The sequence below is a fragment of the Diabrotica virgifera genome, chromosome 6 (assembly GCF_917563875.1).
Source record: "Diabrotica virgifera virgifera chromosome 6, PGI_DIABVI_V3a".
In the NCBI taxonomy this organism is placed as follows: Eukaryota; Metazoa; Arthropoda; class Insecta; order Coleoptera; family Chrysomelidae; genus Diabrotica; species Diabrotica virgifera.
The window spans coordinates 41,623,511-41,641,739 of record NC_065448.1 but is presented as its reverse complement, the minus strand read 5'-3'; the positions used below and the strand labels follow the sequence as shown (position 1 = coordinate 41,641,739).

Sequence of the window (18,229 nt, the reverse complement as noted above, 5' to 3'; positions counted from 1 at the left end):
CGAAGCGATTACAAGGGCGATTTGACTCGGAATAGATGAGTCAGGCTCGTTGGAGATCCGTGTGATATACGCAACTTTATTGAATGATACAGTATCGACACAAGTAACTAGAGACCTTCCTCATGGAGAGTCGAATCTGGTGTAAATTGGTGATAGCTAGACATCATGAAATGACATACGAAAATTCGCTGGACATACCAAGGCAAAAAAACAGGAGATGGAATAAGATATGTATACATTGGAGACCGTGGAACCACAAACGGAAAAGAGGGAGACCACAAATGAGGTGGTCTCAAAAGATGATCTGAAAAATATGCTGGCGCCAAATGGTTGCAAACTGTCTATGATAGAGAGACATGGATGAAGGAAGAGGAGGCCTCTATAAAAATATGGATTTTTGAGGCTGTTTAAATAGAGAGATATATTAGGTCCTCCAAACCTGAATGGCATCAGTCTTGACCTGGTAAGTACAGTAGAAGAACTCGAATAACGTCTGAGGTTCTTTAACCGGGATGTTCTTCCTGGATCTGGCTTTCCAAATATTTTTCCTTGCAGAATGGCTTGTAGAAGGGCATATCATTTAATTTGGATTCATTTCGCATAATGTGTCTGAAATATTATAGCTTTGGAGATTTGATGGTGGTCAGTACCTCTAGGGTTTTCTTCATTCTTCTGAGAGCTCCCTCATTTGTGACTTGATCAGTCCACGGGATCTTAAGTATTTTCCTATAGCCACACCTCAAATGCTTCCAATCTTCTGCATGTATCTTCGTTCAATTTCTACCATTCAACGACATAAAAAAGAACAGAGATTTAGTATCGCAACATTCTTATCGTTATACGAAGAGAGTGGTTGTGGCTCTTGAAGAGGAACCCCATACGGTTGAAGGTGGATCTAGCTTCTCTGATACGCGCTCTTATCTCATGGTTATTGGCCCCTTATTCATTTAGTATGGTGCCGAAGTAATTGTAGTGCCTCACTCTTTCTACTGGGTTTGGGTTATGTTTATCTTGCTAATTATCATGAGCTTTGTCTTCTTTATGTGTTAATTAGTCCATATTGTTGACTGTAATACGTGATTTTCTTGTGACCTGGATGAGTTCTAATAGAAAAATCCGAACGAAATATACTACGTGATATCCAGCATAAAAGAGAATGAAGACCACAAATGCAATGGACAGACAACTTCAAAAAACCCGCAGGCCGAAGATAAATATAGCAAGAAACAGATAGGAATCAATCAAATTAGAAGATGTTTATGGGAAGCAATGAGCACATGAAGCTGATATACAGAGACAGTCTGTAATTTGGAATAAATTCAATATCTCAAATACTAATTGTTTTTTTGAAAATTGCTCAGGCCAGTCGAATAGTATTTCAAATTGTCCTTTTTGACATACAATAATAATGTATACAGGGTGTTCCAATTTAGTGATATGACGTCATCGTTGATTTTCTTAAATGGCAACACTGTCATTTTGATAGCCATTTTGATTGGGTGTGTAAAGTTATACATAACTGCAAAATTTCAAATTTTTATTCCCTACCATATACAAGATAATAAAAAATAACAAAGTTATGTCTGTAATTTGGAATAAATTCAATAATTCAAATACTATTTGTTTTTTTTTGAAAAATGCTTAGACCCGTCGATTTGTATTTCAATTTGTCATGTTTGACATATAATAATAATGTATACAGGGTGTCCCAATTTAGAGATTTGACGTCATCGTTGATTTTCTTAAATGGCAACACTGTTATTTTGATAGCTATTTTGATAGGGTGTGTAAAGTTATGCATGCAGCATTACTGCAAAATTTCAAATTTTTATTCCCTACCATATACAAGATAATAAAAAATAACAAAGTAATAATAAACAAGTAATCAAATAATTGAATTTAATTATTTCAATTAGGCAAATGCTCATAATGTTGCCCTCAATTATTGTCAAATTGTCAGTGGGCAATATTATGAGCATTTGCTTAATTGAAATAATTAAATTTCATTATTATTTGATTACTTGTTTTTCATAACTGTTATTTTTTATTATATTATAAATGGTAGGGAATAAAAATTTTGAAATTTTGCAGTTATGTAAAACTTTACACACCCTGTCATTTGTTGTTGATAAAATAATATAAAATAATAAAATGATAGTGTTGCCATTTAAAAAAATCAACGATGCCGTCATATCTCTAAATTGGGACACCCTGTATACATTATTATTTTATGTAAAAAATGACAATTTGAAATACTAATTGACGGGTCTGAGCATTTTCAAAAAAACAATTAGTATTTGAATTATTGAATTTATTCCAAATTACAGACATAACTTTGTTATTTTTTATTATCTTGTAAATGGTAGAGAATAAAAATTTGATATTTTGCAGTGATGTATAACTTTACACACCCTATCGAAATAGCTATCAAAATGACAGTGTTGCCATTTAAGAAAATCAACGATGACGTCATATCTGTAAATTGGGACACCCTGTATACATTATTATTGTATGTAAAAAAGGAAAATTTGAAATACTAATCGACGGGTCTGAGCAATTTTCAAAAAAACAATTAGTATTTGAGATATTTAATTTATTCCAAATTAGACTCTCTCTGTAGATAGATACAATGAATTACAATTTTAGATTAACCTATAAATTAGGGATCAAGGGCGGATCCAGAGAGGGGGCCATGGCCCTCCGAGAATTTAAAAAAATATAAATTTAAATATTTACTATTTGCAGTTCAAATGTTTCTAGTTTCAAACGCATATTCCGTTTGCCACGTTCACAACGAATCAGGTTCAAAGTGCAAATTATTACTCAGTCATATTTGACGAAAGGACTGACACATCCCACGTGGAACAGCTTTCCCTAAATTTGAGATACATAGATACACAATAACAACATTCGTGAAGATTTGTCAAGTCCATTGACGCTTATGATGAGAATATAAAAATAATTAGTGAAAATCAAGAAAGAGGGAAAGAACAAGGCCTGACAGGAGAAGAATTGGGAAAAAAAGCGTTAAACTTGTTGAAAGAACTGCACTTGGATCTGCAGATATAGGTAGAAATCTGTACTGACAGTTGTAGAGTAATGAGTTCTGAAACGGACGGTGCAATAACAGAAATAAAAAGGGTCGCAATAAATGCAGTTAGATGCAGTGGCGGATCTACGGAGAGGGAAAAAGGGAAAATCCCCGCCTGACAAGGCCCAAAATTATAGAAAAAAAATTGTTGCACATAAAAATATATTAGCTGACATGCATCTCAAACCACAGACAGACCAATTCCATTCAATAAATATGCTAGTTAGTAAAATTAAGGGAACTTAATACATATAAGTTATTGTTTGTGTCTTTTATGTAGTTTGGGTTTATCTTTTTATGTCTTGGTTGATGTTTCATTGGAATTTCCCGTCTTAAACAAATTTCCTCTCCCAAGGCAAATGTCTAGATCCGCCACTGGTTAGATGTCCTTGCCTGAATCATATTTTAAACAATTTCCTTTCAACTCCTATTAATGTATCGTTCATCAGAAACATGGTGGGAACAATGAAGTCAGTAATTTTTTAACATGTCAACCAAGAGAACTGAAGTTAAACTCCGACAAAATTTAACAAGGTTATGCGTACAAGATGGGTTGAGCGCCATGAAAGCGAAATCCAGTTCAGATCTGGCATTTTACATATAACTGAAGCACTAACATCTATCTCAACATGATCATGGAAAGATCCAAGGCTGCTACACTTGTATTAACGTTGCTTAATCTTTATGCATGCACATCTGAGTTTCTAGAGTCAATGATTTCACTGAGTGACATACTAAAATTAATATTACCACTAAGGGGCCGTCCATTAATCACGTGAGGTTTTTTGAGCATTCTTTAACCCCCCCTCCCCATTGGTGATCCATTTTGAGGTTTAAGACCACGTATATCACGTGGATTGAGACATTTCGTGATTTTTTATAAACCCCCTCCCCCCCTTTCGAGCCTCACGTGATTAATGGACGGCCCCTAAGCCGACTTCTATAAACAAAATCTCTTGATTCTAACCCGGCGACTGAGGCTGTTTCCAATACCATGTTGACTTTGAAAGACAGAAGATCTAACTGCGAAGAAAATGTTAGTAAGATCTTTACCGAAGTTAAAGAATTGGCAGACGAATTGGACGTTAAAGTTAAGTTATCTAGATTTGTGGGTACACAGACTAAGAGAGCCAATCATCCATGTGGTCCAGAAAAATATTACAGACGTACAGTTTACATACATACTTCTTCTAGACAATGTTGTACCGATTTAACGTCAAGACTACATGTCACCTCTCTGAGTTGTTTGCGGCTACGGGGCATTATTTCCACACTCCTAGCTGATTCCTAAGGAGAAAAAGAAGGGGAACTATTAAAACCTTTGAAGAAAGCAGTTGAACAGTTTCATGGACATTGGTGATACACAGACAAACATTCTTCTATTACCAAATTAAGTAACAAAGGTGCTTGACGTTTGTAACACAAATATTTTTAAGGCACTCAAAAATATGTGAAAAGAAGTGCCTTAAAACTCACTATTTTAACCCTGATTTTAAAAAAAATTCCTCCAGACTCCCGGGTATCCCCCATCAAAAAAAGTTTATGGCCTCTCCCGAAAATCGGTCCTGGATCCGCCCTTGTTAGGGATCTGCTTTATTGGTGCATTTTGCCATGGTAGGTATCTGGATTGTGGAGTAGCCTGTTACTTGAGTTTCAATATTTGATAGAAACGTTAAAAAGCCTCTAAATTTTGAATTGAAGATAACAAGTTAACCTCAACAAGAAGAATAAATATGTCAGCGTGAGTTATATTTATACAAAATATTTCATATTCCTCGTTAAAAATTGTCAAACAACCTTTTTTTATAAAGATCTGCATAATTAGTTTAACTAAATAGATGAATTTTCGTCCAAACGTAAAATAGAAATTAATAGATTTGAGTATCATCCAACCTAAAAGCATTAATTCAGGTTTTTTGGTGGAAATGTTTAGGAATACATTAATCAAATTCCCCGTGTAGCTGTATTTATTGGTTTGCATGATGTTGTGTAATGTTTTGCGATTTTTTATGTTTTATCAATATCGTTTGATCAATAATACAGTTAAAATAAGTGAAATCTGATTAGATTTTTCTTGTTTTTCGTCCACGACAGCGTTGCCAAGTTATTTCCATTTCTGAAGTCCCACGATATACGAAGTTGTAATTAAAAATTATATTTGTTGTTTTTTTAGTTATAATTAGAAATTAACCCAATCAACAAAGCCATTGTCATTTGTCATCATAGAATTTTCCAGTGATTGTTAATGTATGATCCTTTATACTTTATAACAAGAAGTATACCTAATGCTTTCTATAGTTTATATCATACCATTGGTACAAGCTATGGAATGCTTCCTATAGTTTATATCATACCATTGGTACAAGCTATGGAAAACATTAGGTTACATTTTTATTTTCCTGTGTCCTGTTTATGTTTACAAACATCTACATATCCGGCAACGCTGTGTTAAGGTAACTGAACTCCAACAATATAGGTTACTTGATCCCTTCACTCACAGCATTTCCTGAAGAGATTATTGTTGGGTGGTTTCACTTTGAAATACAATATTAACATATTCATTGCCGGCATTATAGTGGGTATACCCATATGCTAAGATATCTTTTCCTCATAGTAAGGACACATGTCTTGATTTTGGTACAGTTACTTTAAGTAACATAAAGGGATCAGAAAATAAAGAATGAACGCTAGGTGTACAAACTCAATTCAATGCATGTTAAGACTGATTTAATTGTGATATAGGAAACTGCGAATAATAAAATCTCATATAATATTAAGATTTGCTCTAGTGGTATCAAATCAAATGTTAATTTTTTATTAGTTTTTTATTGATTGATTCGATTTTATAGGGTACCCTTTCACTACTGGTTTATTGTCTTATTCAGTTTACGTTTATGACTTATAAGTCATTAAATGTTTCATAAAATATGTAGGTTTTTAGGATTATATATCTACAAGGTGAAATCTGTTATATCCTTCGGAAAACTAGTTGTGTAGTTTCCTTATATTGTCTGCCATTTTATTGTTCATGATAATAACAAATATATAATTTAGTGATTTGTTGTTTCCTGGTAATGGTTTTATACCATTCTACAGTTTTTTATGTAACAAATACGTTCATAAAAATATTTTTGGAAACGTAGCAAGAAATGTAAGAATATACAAAATATATAGATAATCCACAAGGAAAAAGTTTTCCTGTAGTTGGCTGTATACCATATAATACAAAAAACAATAAAATCCTTTACAAAAGTTATATATTTAAAATCCCTAAAAAGGGCTACATCACAGATTCATCAGGGCTTCATCATGATGATGAAGAAACAGAAATATATCTTGTTGCAACTCATTCTTCAGGGCAACGTATTTGGAAAAAAGGACCAGGGAGAAGAAGAATATCTGGGCTTCAAAACCTGAGAAAGTGGTTCAATAGCTCTAAAACCAGACTATTCCTAATAGCGCAAGCAATGTCGTGTCATATATTGCGCATCACTACCTCTTTTAAACACCGCACGTGTGGTCACCAGAAGGTATATCAAATCTAGAGCCAAACAATAATCTTAATAGATCTTTAGTTTTTCTTTAGCATATTGAAGTGATCAAATATTTTTTATTGATCATATTAGAATATTTTTTACAATTATTTGCATTTCCTACACCGTTTTTTAAAATGCAGTATTCCTACTGTCTTCAAATGATAGTCAGTTTTAATATGAGTTGAATTGGACAATTACCATACTACATTTACTAAGAAATTGGCAACTAATTTCACGCTTAGGGATACTTGTGTTATATGTTAACCCATTGGCTGCCGATCACGCTCCAGCGCGTGATATGGTTATTTCAGTCAGGTGCCGTTCAACAAAATGGCTCCTAACCGAGTTCCATCCTCTTCGATAATAATCAGCGAATGGGTTAAAAGACAACGCGCACATCTTGTGGAAAATAATAATATAATGTCAATCAAATGAAATAAAATTTACTTGAATAGATTCATCTCGAAATTACAATCATTTCATAACATTGCGCCAACTCTGAATTTTGATTAATAACGGCGTAAATTGATATAAATAAATCTAAAATCAAATCGTTATGTACGTGAGTTAAAAAGAGAGAAGATATTTTGGGAATCGCCAATTCATAAATATTTGTGAAGGCAGATGAAGTAGCTATAATTTGGAGTTGTACCAAAGTATATAGTTCCTCTAATTGTCTTAGCTCACGCTGTGTTAAGCTGTTTTCAATAGCCACTGGACTTAAAAAATGTGATTTCCATAAACTTTAATTACAATTTACGCCATTACTAATCAAAACTCAGAATTGGCGCAAGGCTATGAAATATTTTCGAGACGAATCTATTCATGTAAATTTTATTGCAATTAAGTAACATTATATTTTCCATAAGATGTGTGCGATGTCCGTTAAGTAAATAATTAAATAATATTAGGAATATTTCAAAATTTAAATTCTAAAATAATAAAAAAGGTGGCAATGCTTGGAGTGCCCACGACAGCGATTTCGACCAATACCTGATATTCGATCTGGGCCAAGTGATGAACGTGACGAGGATATGGACGCAGGGTAGGCCCCACAGTAACGAGTACGTCATGGAGTACCGTATCAGTTACGGTAGCAACGGGTTGGATTATGCCGATTACAAAGAACCAGGGGGAGACATTATGGTAATAATCATCAACAGCACTAACATTCATTAAACATTATTTACATAAAAGTTTCGACCATTAACTATTAAGGTCGAGTGTACTTTTATCATTTACATTTTAAAGGGAGAGAAAGGTATCATCATGTATTTCAGGAAAATTAAATGTTTGCAGAAATAAAATGGAATTTCAGATATACCCGTACCAAGACACTCATTAATACTCAGATCAGCGGGATGCCATTGTTGGAAGTGTGAAATTACATAAACAAGGGATCATTTCATAAAACAGATAGATCCCTTGTTTATGAAATTCCACACCTCCAACCATAGCACACCGCTGAGCTGAATAGTAATGAATCTATCAGATAGCTGGTACTATTTACCCTTAATTTTTAGTATTAAATTATTCTGTGTAACAACTGTTTCCGGATAATAAAGTAATCTACCTTGGCTGCATATCCTAGATTACTCAAATAAAAAAATTTTAAGTATCCTATTTTCAATTTATATATTGTATTTATACAAACATTTATTTCTTGATTCTATTTACAAAAATATCAACAAATATTTTTATTAGTTGATGGATGGTGATAAAAACTTTAAATAACTTAGCGATTAGTTACATTTAATCAATTGTCATAACACCGATATGTTCGTTTATAATAATTTCGCATGATAATGATAATTTTTTATCTGTATAACATAATAATTGCTTGGCTTTTGACCTGCATGTTGTAACTAAATTGGTGATTGAGTAGATTTTTGAATACTTAGTATGTAAGAAAACGTTTTGATATTTAAGAAACAAAAATTTTTGCATTACAGCGATTAGAATTTGAAAAAGATACAGGTTTAATAAAGGTTTGTTCTAACTCGATACAAAACCGTTCTTGAATTTTTATGCGCATGCGCAATAACGAATAATTATGCGCTGTAACACATTTTTCGTTACTGCGCATACTCGTAACCGTTCAAGAACGGATTTGTATCGAGTTAAAACAAACCTATTACCTTTGATATTAGTTAAGGTGGCTGGCTACACTGAAAACTCATGAAATTCACAGGTCCTTCGGCAGCTCGTGAGGGAAAATCCATGAAAATATTGTTCTAAAGCTATTTTTTTCATCTTAATGCAATTTAGTATTTTTTGCGCGAATAATCCACGATGTAAAGTTATGGGATATTCCCACCAAAACTACTAAAAATCATTGAAAATTGGTACATACATTTCAATGACTGGAAGGAGTTGCATTCCGAGGACACGTTTAGAGCATTTTATTACTTATATTACTGAATTCTTTATTTTGTTAAAGAACCTGACGATGTCTCCGCTTAAGAGACCGCTTCTCTATAACCATTGAAGTTTTATGAAGTATATTGATCTAGTCACCTAATAAAGTGAGTCAAGTGTTGAGCTACAGCATTGTCGTCAGTTTGTTCCACAATTCGTCCCATATAACATTGTCAAAGGCCTCAGTATAATCGACAAAATATAAATATTGGGACCTGATATTCTCTAGCTTTTTCTATGATGTTTCTTACATTAATTCGATTTGATTTGTTCTCTTTTCCTCTGCCCTTCACAAATCAATCCTGCTCAGCTGCTATTTGCCAACTGATGAAGTTTTACTAAACCACGTTGCAGGATGTAGAAGATCACACATAGTCTATAGTTATTACAATTAGCTGTTGGGCCTTCCTTATCTAGAGTTATGATTTGCTTTGTTTCTGATTCTCAGGCCAGATGCCCGTGTGCCAGTACTATTTCTCAATTATATCCTGAGTGAACTTCCAAACAATGCTTTAGGATGTAATTAGAGCTGGAAGAGCCGAAATATCTTCTTCTTTGATTTACACGTGGGTAGCTTCCATGACGCGGCATGTAACAATTCATCTGCCGATAAACCACTCCATTGACGAAGATTTCGGAGCCATGAATATTTCTTCCTACCAATTCCACTTTTTCCGTCGATCTTTCCGTTGAGTATTAACTGCAGTATCCAGTATCTGCTACCTCTTATTAAATGCTAGTTTTCTCTTTTTTATCATCTTCATCAAGTCACCTTCGCCTTGTCCTACTCCGTTTAAGACTTCTCTGTTTGAAATTTGTTGAACTCACGATATTCTGAGCTTTCTACGATATGACCACATCTCGAAGGTTTCTAATTTGTTCATCATATTGACCTTCATGGTCCAGGTTTCACATCCATAAAGTAACACAGGATACAAATAACATTTTAGGAACTCGAAATGCCTAAATAAGCCGTTAGACAAAAGAAAATATTACTTTTATTAAGTTCTAGATTCCTGCCCATCATCATCTCCTTTGTTTTCTTCTTAAATAAGGAGTCCAGCTTCCTTAGATCCTTCAGCCATGACGGTGAAATTGTTTTCAAAAAGCTTGTTCTCTCCTGCTGAACATGCCAATGTCGTCAGCAGAGGCAAGAAATTGAGTCGTATGATTTATACATATGAGACTGAAATGAAATAATAGTCCACATACCTGTTTTAGCCAAGCTAAATCCGATAAAAGTTATTCAGCAACGTGTTAATTTCATACCGATATAATATATACACCATACCAATTGAATTTCATAAAATTGTACCTCATCATTATTTTTTTGCTAGAAGTGGTCACTCAGAAAAAACCTTCATAGGTTGCCAATAAGCCCTCTTGTCTTTGACGACGGCATCTAGAACTTCTTCGATTTCTTTGGACTGTTTTTTCTTGCATACTTCTTTTCTTTTGACATTTCAAGATAAAAAAAAACAGATGTGGTAAAAATAAGAACACAAAAGACCAAATAGTTTATACAAAATGCAAAATACTACGCATATCTTCTTGAGCCACTGAAGTACTCGAAGAGAAAAGAAAAAAAGCACAAAGGTGTGTCAAGCAATCATATCCCAGCCTGTGAGATTTGCGCAGAGCCTAGACGTGTTAAACCAGTATGCTTGTCATGTGGAAGCCCTGGGTACATAATGATGAATACCCCGAACTATGAAGAACAGCGTGAGGCGTTTTAGTCCCGCTATCTCTAGTGGCTTATCATTGAACCGTATTGCTTGCGCGTTGTCTTCTTTCGATAGAGCTACGATAATCTGGACTTTATTATATTTTTGCATAATTTGCCGTTTGAGTCTTCTGTGAATTCATCTATGGTACACATCACACAGTTCTATCATACAGGATGCAGTTTGGGTGGTCTTAAAGCTCAGCTAATTTGGTTAGAGTTTTTCTTTCAAAATCCACGAGGAAAATAAACTTCCTGTAGCTGGCAGTATACCATAAATCACAAAAATACTAGATTTGTTGTAAAAGGTATATTTTAAAATACCCTAAAAAAGGGTCACAATAAGACAAAACGTTTTCGGATTAAGAAATCCATCATCAATGTTCTAAAAGCCCTAAAATTAAGTATAACTTCACTAATTGAGAAAAAGTTAAAAAATTGACAGAGGTTTTAAAAAACAAGAGGCCATACTTACAAAAAATAGCATGCCTGAGCCACCAAAATGTGTTGGGTAAAAACCCTTTAAATGTAAACGATTATGTTATTCCTGGATGTTACCCAGGGCAACACAGGACTCTTCCCACGTGGTTGGATTTTTTTTTTGAGAAAACCTCACATATTGTATTTCAATGGCCAACTGACAACTGAATTCAAGAGCAACCCACAATGACGTTAAGAACTGTCAATGTAACCTAGTTCTATTATTATTTCAGCCACAACGTTTAAAGATTATTTTAATATTTGAGATAAAAAATTGGTATTGTTGACTGCATAACTTCTGGTAACGTAAACATTTTATTTTCCTATTTGATTACTTAATTAATGGATTATTTTAAAGAATTTTTTCATCTATTTTCAAATAACTTCTCCAACATATGTAAATTTGATACTGTTTTCTATCTCAAATATTAAAGTAATCTTTAAACGTTGTGGCTAAAATAATAATACAACTAGGTTACATTGACAGTTCTTAACGTCATTCTGGGTTGCTCTTGAATTCAGTGGTCAGTTGGCCATTGAAATCCAATATGTGAGGTTTTTCTCAAAAAAAAATTCCAACCACGTGGGAAGAGTCCTGTGTTGCCGTGGGTAACATCCAGGCATATCTAGAACATCATTTAAATTTTATATAAATACTAGCTGACCCGGCAGACTTCGTACTGCCTCAATAGATAAGAACAAACTTTTGTAAACAATAAACTTAAAATAAACAAAAGGAATTCGTAATTAATAAACAAAAAAATGCTCGATGTGAATGAGTTTTTATTATTTTTAATTAATTACACATAATGTCTGAAGTAATAAAGTTTGGTTAGAAAAAGTTTGCAGTGCAACAGTTGCAATCTTAAATTTGTTTTTCTTCTAATGAATATAACAGCTTTATTTTATTTACATTCAAAACAACCCTGTATTTATAATTGGGTTAGGGGTTGTCCAACTATATAGGTGTTGATTAATCAAAATAAAATAAAATTAAAATTAAATATAATTAAATAAAATGAAACAAAATTTCATAAAATTTGATAAAAGTTAATAAAAATAAATAAAACTGAATAAACTTAAATAAAAATAATAAATAAATTTAAAAAAATAATGAAATTAAAAAAATAAATAGCATCTAATAAAAATAATTAAAATTTAATAAAATGAAACAAAATTAATTAAAATTTTATAATTTGCTGCTTGTTCTTTTCGTGTGCTCAGAACTTTCCTTCTGCTTGCCGTTCGTCAGAAAAGTTCGGTAGAGATATTTTTTGAAAGTTTCGAAAAATTAAGAAATTCATATTTTGCCCAAATTAAGTCCAAAAGTTAACAGTTGCACTTTTCTTCGATGAAATTTGTTGCTCGTTCTTCTTCTGTCTTCAGAATATTTCTAAGGCTTAAGATATTGTATTTTGGACACCGATTGAGCTAGAAAAAAAATTTTAGTAAGGTTCTGTTCGGAATTCAGCAAGGAATACACCTACTTCATTTCGTATTTCTGACGTCATTATTGTGAGAGTTATGACGTCACACGCAACCCCCTTATGATGTAGAGGTATATAATATAGACATAAACCAACTCCCAGTCCGGTCGAACATAGCTTCCAAATTTCATAAAAATCGGTCAAGTCGTTTCGGAGGAGTATGGCAACAAACACTGTAAAAAGAGCATTTTATACATATAGCTGTAAAAATTTTGGTGGCTACTAAAATGACAATATAAAACCGCATAAACCTTCCCTGAACTTCCACAAATAATTCAACATCAAAATTAGCCACATCGGTCCAGCCATTCTCGAGTTTTAGCGAGACTAACGCACAGCAAATGATTTTTATATATAAGATGCAAAACTTTAAATGGCTATTAAAAAATAATGGTCGAAGATAGAAAAGAGAAAATTTAGGGTTGTATTTACCTTTGCCTTCCACGTCACACAAAATTAAGAAAAAACAGTTTGACCAAAAAAATAAAAAAATATATTAGGGGGGCAGCCCCCGTTACGACGTACGGATATGAAAAATACATAACAACCTATTCTCGGTCCGGTCGAATATACGTGGAAAATTTCATAAAAATCTATTCAGTCGTTCTCGAGTTATGTGTTAATAACTGTCACGACTTTCTTTTGTTTATATAGATGTAAAATATTTAAATGGCCATTAAAAAATAACGGTTAGTGATAGAAAAGTGAAAATTTAGGGTTGTATGTATCTTTACGTTCCACATCATATGAAATTAAAAAAAAAGAGTTTGTCTGAAAAAATAGAAATAAATATAAGGGGGGCAACCCCCCTTAAGACGCACGGGTAAGAAATATAGATAAAAACCTACTCCCACTCCGGTCGAGTATATTTGCAAACTCTCATAAAAATCGGTCAAGTCGTTTCGAAGGAGTATGGCAACAAACACTGTAAAAAGAGCATTTTATACATATAGCTGTAAAAATTTTGGTGGCTACTAAAATGACAATATAAAACCGCATAAACCTTCCCTGAACTTCCACAAATAATTCAACATCAAAATTAGCCACATCGGTCCAGCCATTCTCGAGTTTTAGCGAGACTAACGCACAGCAAATGATTTTTATATATAAGATGTAACATAACATAATCGTTTACATTTAAAGGGTTTTTACCCAACACATTTTGGTGGCTCAGGCATGCTATTTTTTGTAAGTATGGCCTCTTGTTTTTTAAAACCTGTCAGTTTTTTAACTTTTTCTCAATTAATTAGGTTATACTTAATTTTAGGGCTTTTAGAACACTGATGATGGATTTCTTAATCCGAAAACGTTTTGTCTTATTGTGACCCTTATTTAGGGTATTTTAAAATATACCTTTTTCAACAAATCTGGTATTTTTTAGTTTTTCTTTCAGTCCCCTTATCATATCCAGTACCCTTATTTGTTTTATGTCTTTGAACAGGAAACGTTCGGCAACGTATCTGAGCACATTTTCAGCTTCTCTAAGGCTCTTGTTGGCTGCTTGTATCTTCTTTTTGTTGCAATGCCTTATGTGTACCCATGCGAGAGATGCATATAATTGTTGGTAGTAGGATGCTGTTTATCAGTTTTAATTCTCTTTTCTTAGCTAATTTTCTTCTTCTCGTGGGTTCTCTTATTGCGGCGCTGGCCGTTGCTGTTTTCTGGACTGTCGCGTTAACATTTGGCGAGAAGATTAGACCTTGATCCATTATGACTCCTAGGTATTTAGCTTCGTTTTGCCTTTCGATGGGTCTGCCCAGGGCCGTGCGGTACATCTTTTCAATATGATGCAAGTATTCAAAATGCCGCCTCTTGAGGGGGTAGGCGCAAAATTTCGGCTCCAATGCTTTTTAAATGAGAAAAATTCGAATCCTGAGAAAACCAATAAGTATTTTTGAAAAATTTAAATGCAGAATGAAAGATTACGTTATTACCGAGGCCAAAAGTCCCTGAAAACTTCATGTTTATTTTAATAAGTTACAGGGTTGAAAAATAAAAATTTAGTGTGATTTTTAATTTCAAAATATTAACATTAAACAACATTTACAAAAATTACAATTTTACCCTTCTGACTTTAATTTTGGCAAACTCGTCAATCAGATTGGTGTACCTAGGCTAAAGTAGCAGTTAGTGAGGACTATATTGAAATGAGTTCTAAATTTTTTAGTTCATCTAAAATATAAATGAAAAATTTATTTTAAATTTATCTTCCACTGTTCATCCACAGACTTTTCGTAATCAACTTATATCAAGATATCAACTTATATCAAGATATTCTGCAATTTCATTTGCAGTAATTTTCATTTGGTCATAGCCAGATTGTCTGTAACTTCATTTTTTTGCTTAGACACAACATTGCTGTAAAAACATAAATTTATAAATCGTATACCTCAATGTTGGAATAACAAAGAACTTATAGAAAAAGATAAGCGTTGTATGTATGTACTTATATAATATTTATACTTTCGGTTGACACTTGATCCTATATATATTTTTAATTATTGAATGGTTTTTACTGATTAAGCCGCCCCACTTGTGATGCCGCCTGATGCGACTGCCTCACCGCATTATAGCACGGCACGGCCCTGGGTCTGCCAAAGGTGTGTCAGGAATAAGAGAATTTATCCATAACAAAGTGTATTGGCCTAATGAAAAAGTACATCGAGAAATAAATCTACTTGATTTTATTTGATTTACCATTACTGCTTTGGTTTGATTTATCACTACTACGGTGAAAATTTGTCAAAGCATTTTACCTATTTAATTAAGTCCAATGTATCATGAATGTATTGTTACTCGGAAAATTATGGACCAAATATTTTATCTGTATCTTTTTTAAAATTCTAACCACAAATAAAATTAAAACCATTCAGTTTACTTTTTGACTAAAAAGAAAAGACTTTTAACCTACTAACGTTTTTCTCACGATAACTCTATTACTAACAATTCGTTTTCTGCCACTTTTCGGCAAACAGGTGGATCGGCTTGGAGTCCCAGAGAAAGTACTTATTTCGAAAAACTAACCCTCGATCTGGGCTACAGGTACGAGATCAGATTCATCGCGACTCAGGGCCGAGGTGGAGGCTCTCATGAGTTCGTTACTGAATACATTATCGAGTACTCGGACGATGGTGAAGGTTGGAAGAGTTTCCATGATTCGGAGGGAGAGACTGAGGTGCATATTAACACAAAAACTTTTTCATTTCTTTAGACGTGAGCGTCAAATTGAGAAAGTTTATTACACAGTTGCAAAAAATATTTGCTTAATGTTTAGCGTCCTACAGAAGTAGATATGACTATATTATGTTTTGTAGTTATTAGAAAGATATTATATCCGTACACTGCCTTTGCTCTAACCATAATTTATGCTTCAGATAAGCTTATGCGCAGTATTATATAAATTTCCTCTTTCTTGAACTTTAGTGCCTAAGTGTTTCGTGTAATTTCATGTTTAGATCTAATTTCCGTAGTCTGGTCTAAATTTTCTGTAATCCAAGATTCGCTATACATATTTATACAGGGTGTTTCATTAATAATTGTCCATATAGTAACTGGAGAAACCTTATCGCAAAATACGAAGATTTAACCTAAAACACTTAAATAAAATGTGGCTCCTTAATGAGTTACAGGGTGTTTTATCTAAAAATTTAAATACTATTTTTGCTTAGCATTTTAAAACTATGCGACGTATCGTTTTCATACTTGGCAGAAAGTGCGACTACTAGACACTCTACTAAATTATGATAAACAAACGTTTCTAGCTACTATCAGAGGCGTACGACAGGGGATGGTGAATGGTTGACCCTTCTCAAATTCTACGCCACTGGAGGAATTACTATTTTAGTGCCATTTTTAGATTCTACAATACTTTCTACGTAAATAATATACTCTTCATTGGTAACGATAAAGTCATTAGTTTTCAAAATATTTAAAGTTAAATATGAAACTGCACAGTTATTTTGATTAATTTATAATATGATTCATATGATTAAAATTTAGAAATTATTTGTATCCAGTACTTTAAAACTATTTGGCGTATCCTTATCATACTTGGCAGAAAGTGTAGGTACTGTACACCCTACTAAATTAAGATAAATAAACGTTTCTAGCTACTACCAGAGGCGTACGACAGGGGATAGTGGCTGGTTGACCCTTCCCAAATTCTACGCCACTGACGAAATTGTTATTTTAGTGTAATTTTTTGATTTTGCAATAGTTTTTATGTAAATAATATACTGTTCATTCGTAACGATAAATTGATTAGTTTTCGAGATATTTGAAATTAAAAATGAAGCGACACAATACACTGATCAAAATAACCGTGTCGTTTCATTTTTAACTTCAAATATCTCGAAAACTAATGACTTTATCGTTACGAATGAAGAGTATATTATTTTCATGGAAAGTATTGGAGAATCCAAAAATTTAACTAAAATAGCAATTTCGCCAGTGGCGTAGAATTTGGAAAGGGTCAACCATTCACTTTCCCCCGTCGTACGCCTCTGGTAATAGCCATAAACGTTTGTTTAACATAATTTAGTAGTTTGTACAGTACCTATACTTCCTGTCAAGTATAAAAAGGATAAGTCGAATAGATTTAAAATGCTGAGCAAAAATACTTTTTAAATTTTTAGATAAAACACCCTGTAACTCAGTAAGGAACCACATTTTATTTAAGTGTTTTAGGTTAAATCTTCGTATTTTGTGCTAAGGTTTCTCCAGTTACTATATGGACAATTATTAATGAAACACCCTGTATATTGTACTCTTTATTATTGTTATATCTGCAGCTGCGCGAAAACCTGCACGTTTGTTGTGTTGAACCAGGTTCTGAGGTTCTTCAACCAGGATGTTCTTCTTACTGGACCAATTTTCTGCACACATATTCGTTGAAAGTGCACGATTCAACACAAAAAAGAACAGAGGGTGCGTAGCATCGCTGCAGTCTTACTTTTATACCAAGAGAGTGGTTGTAGCTCTTGAAGAAGGCCTCCGTCCAATTGAAGGTGTATCTAGCTTTTCCGATGCACGCTTTTATCTAATGGTTGTTGGTCCGTTCTTCATTTATTATTGTGCCGAGGTAGATAGGGGTTTGGTTGACCTTCTGTTATTTTTTTCTTGCTAATGATCATAAGTTTTCATAACGTTTATATCGAGTCCGTATTGTGGATTGTAATGCGTGATTTTGTTCATAAGGACTTGTAGGTCTTCTAGGTTGTCCGCAATGACCATGGTGTCATCTGAATATCTGATGTTGTTTAAACGGCACCCGTTTAATATAATAGCTTTTTCAGTTTCGTGCAAAGCTTCGATGAATATTCTTTCAGAATCGATATTGAGGATTAGAGGAGACAAAAAAACACCCTTGCTTTATTCCACGCATGATTTTCACATAGTCGGTGTGTTCATCTTCAACTCTTAGATTTTCCCTCTGATTTCAGTAAAGGTTTCAAATTATTTTCCGATGTTGGTGTTAATTCCTGCTTCTTTTGCT

General features: G+C 33.4%; 1 protein-coding gene across 3 annotated transcripts in view; it reads left to right on the top strand.

Moving 5' to 3' along the window:
* The window catches only part of LOC114324520 (neurexin-4), a 167,677-nt gene that overhangs the window by 21,772 nt on the left and 127,676 nt on the right, over positions 1 to 18,229 (top strand). For 2 of the 3 annotated variants that reach the window (XM_028272379.2, XM_050654017.1), the window contains exon 3: positions 15,711 to 15,910. In XM_028272379.2, coding sequence (XP_028128180.1) covers positions 15,711 to 15,910 — 200 coding nt within the window. Of the gene's footprint in view, positions 1 to 7,576; positions 7,774 to 15,710; positions 15,911 to 18,229 lie in introns of all 3 variants that reach the window. The other variant, XM_028272380.2, reaches the window with a different exon arrangement.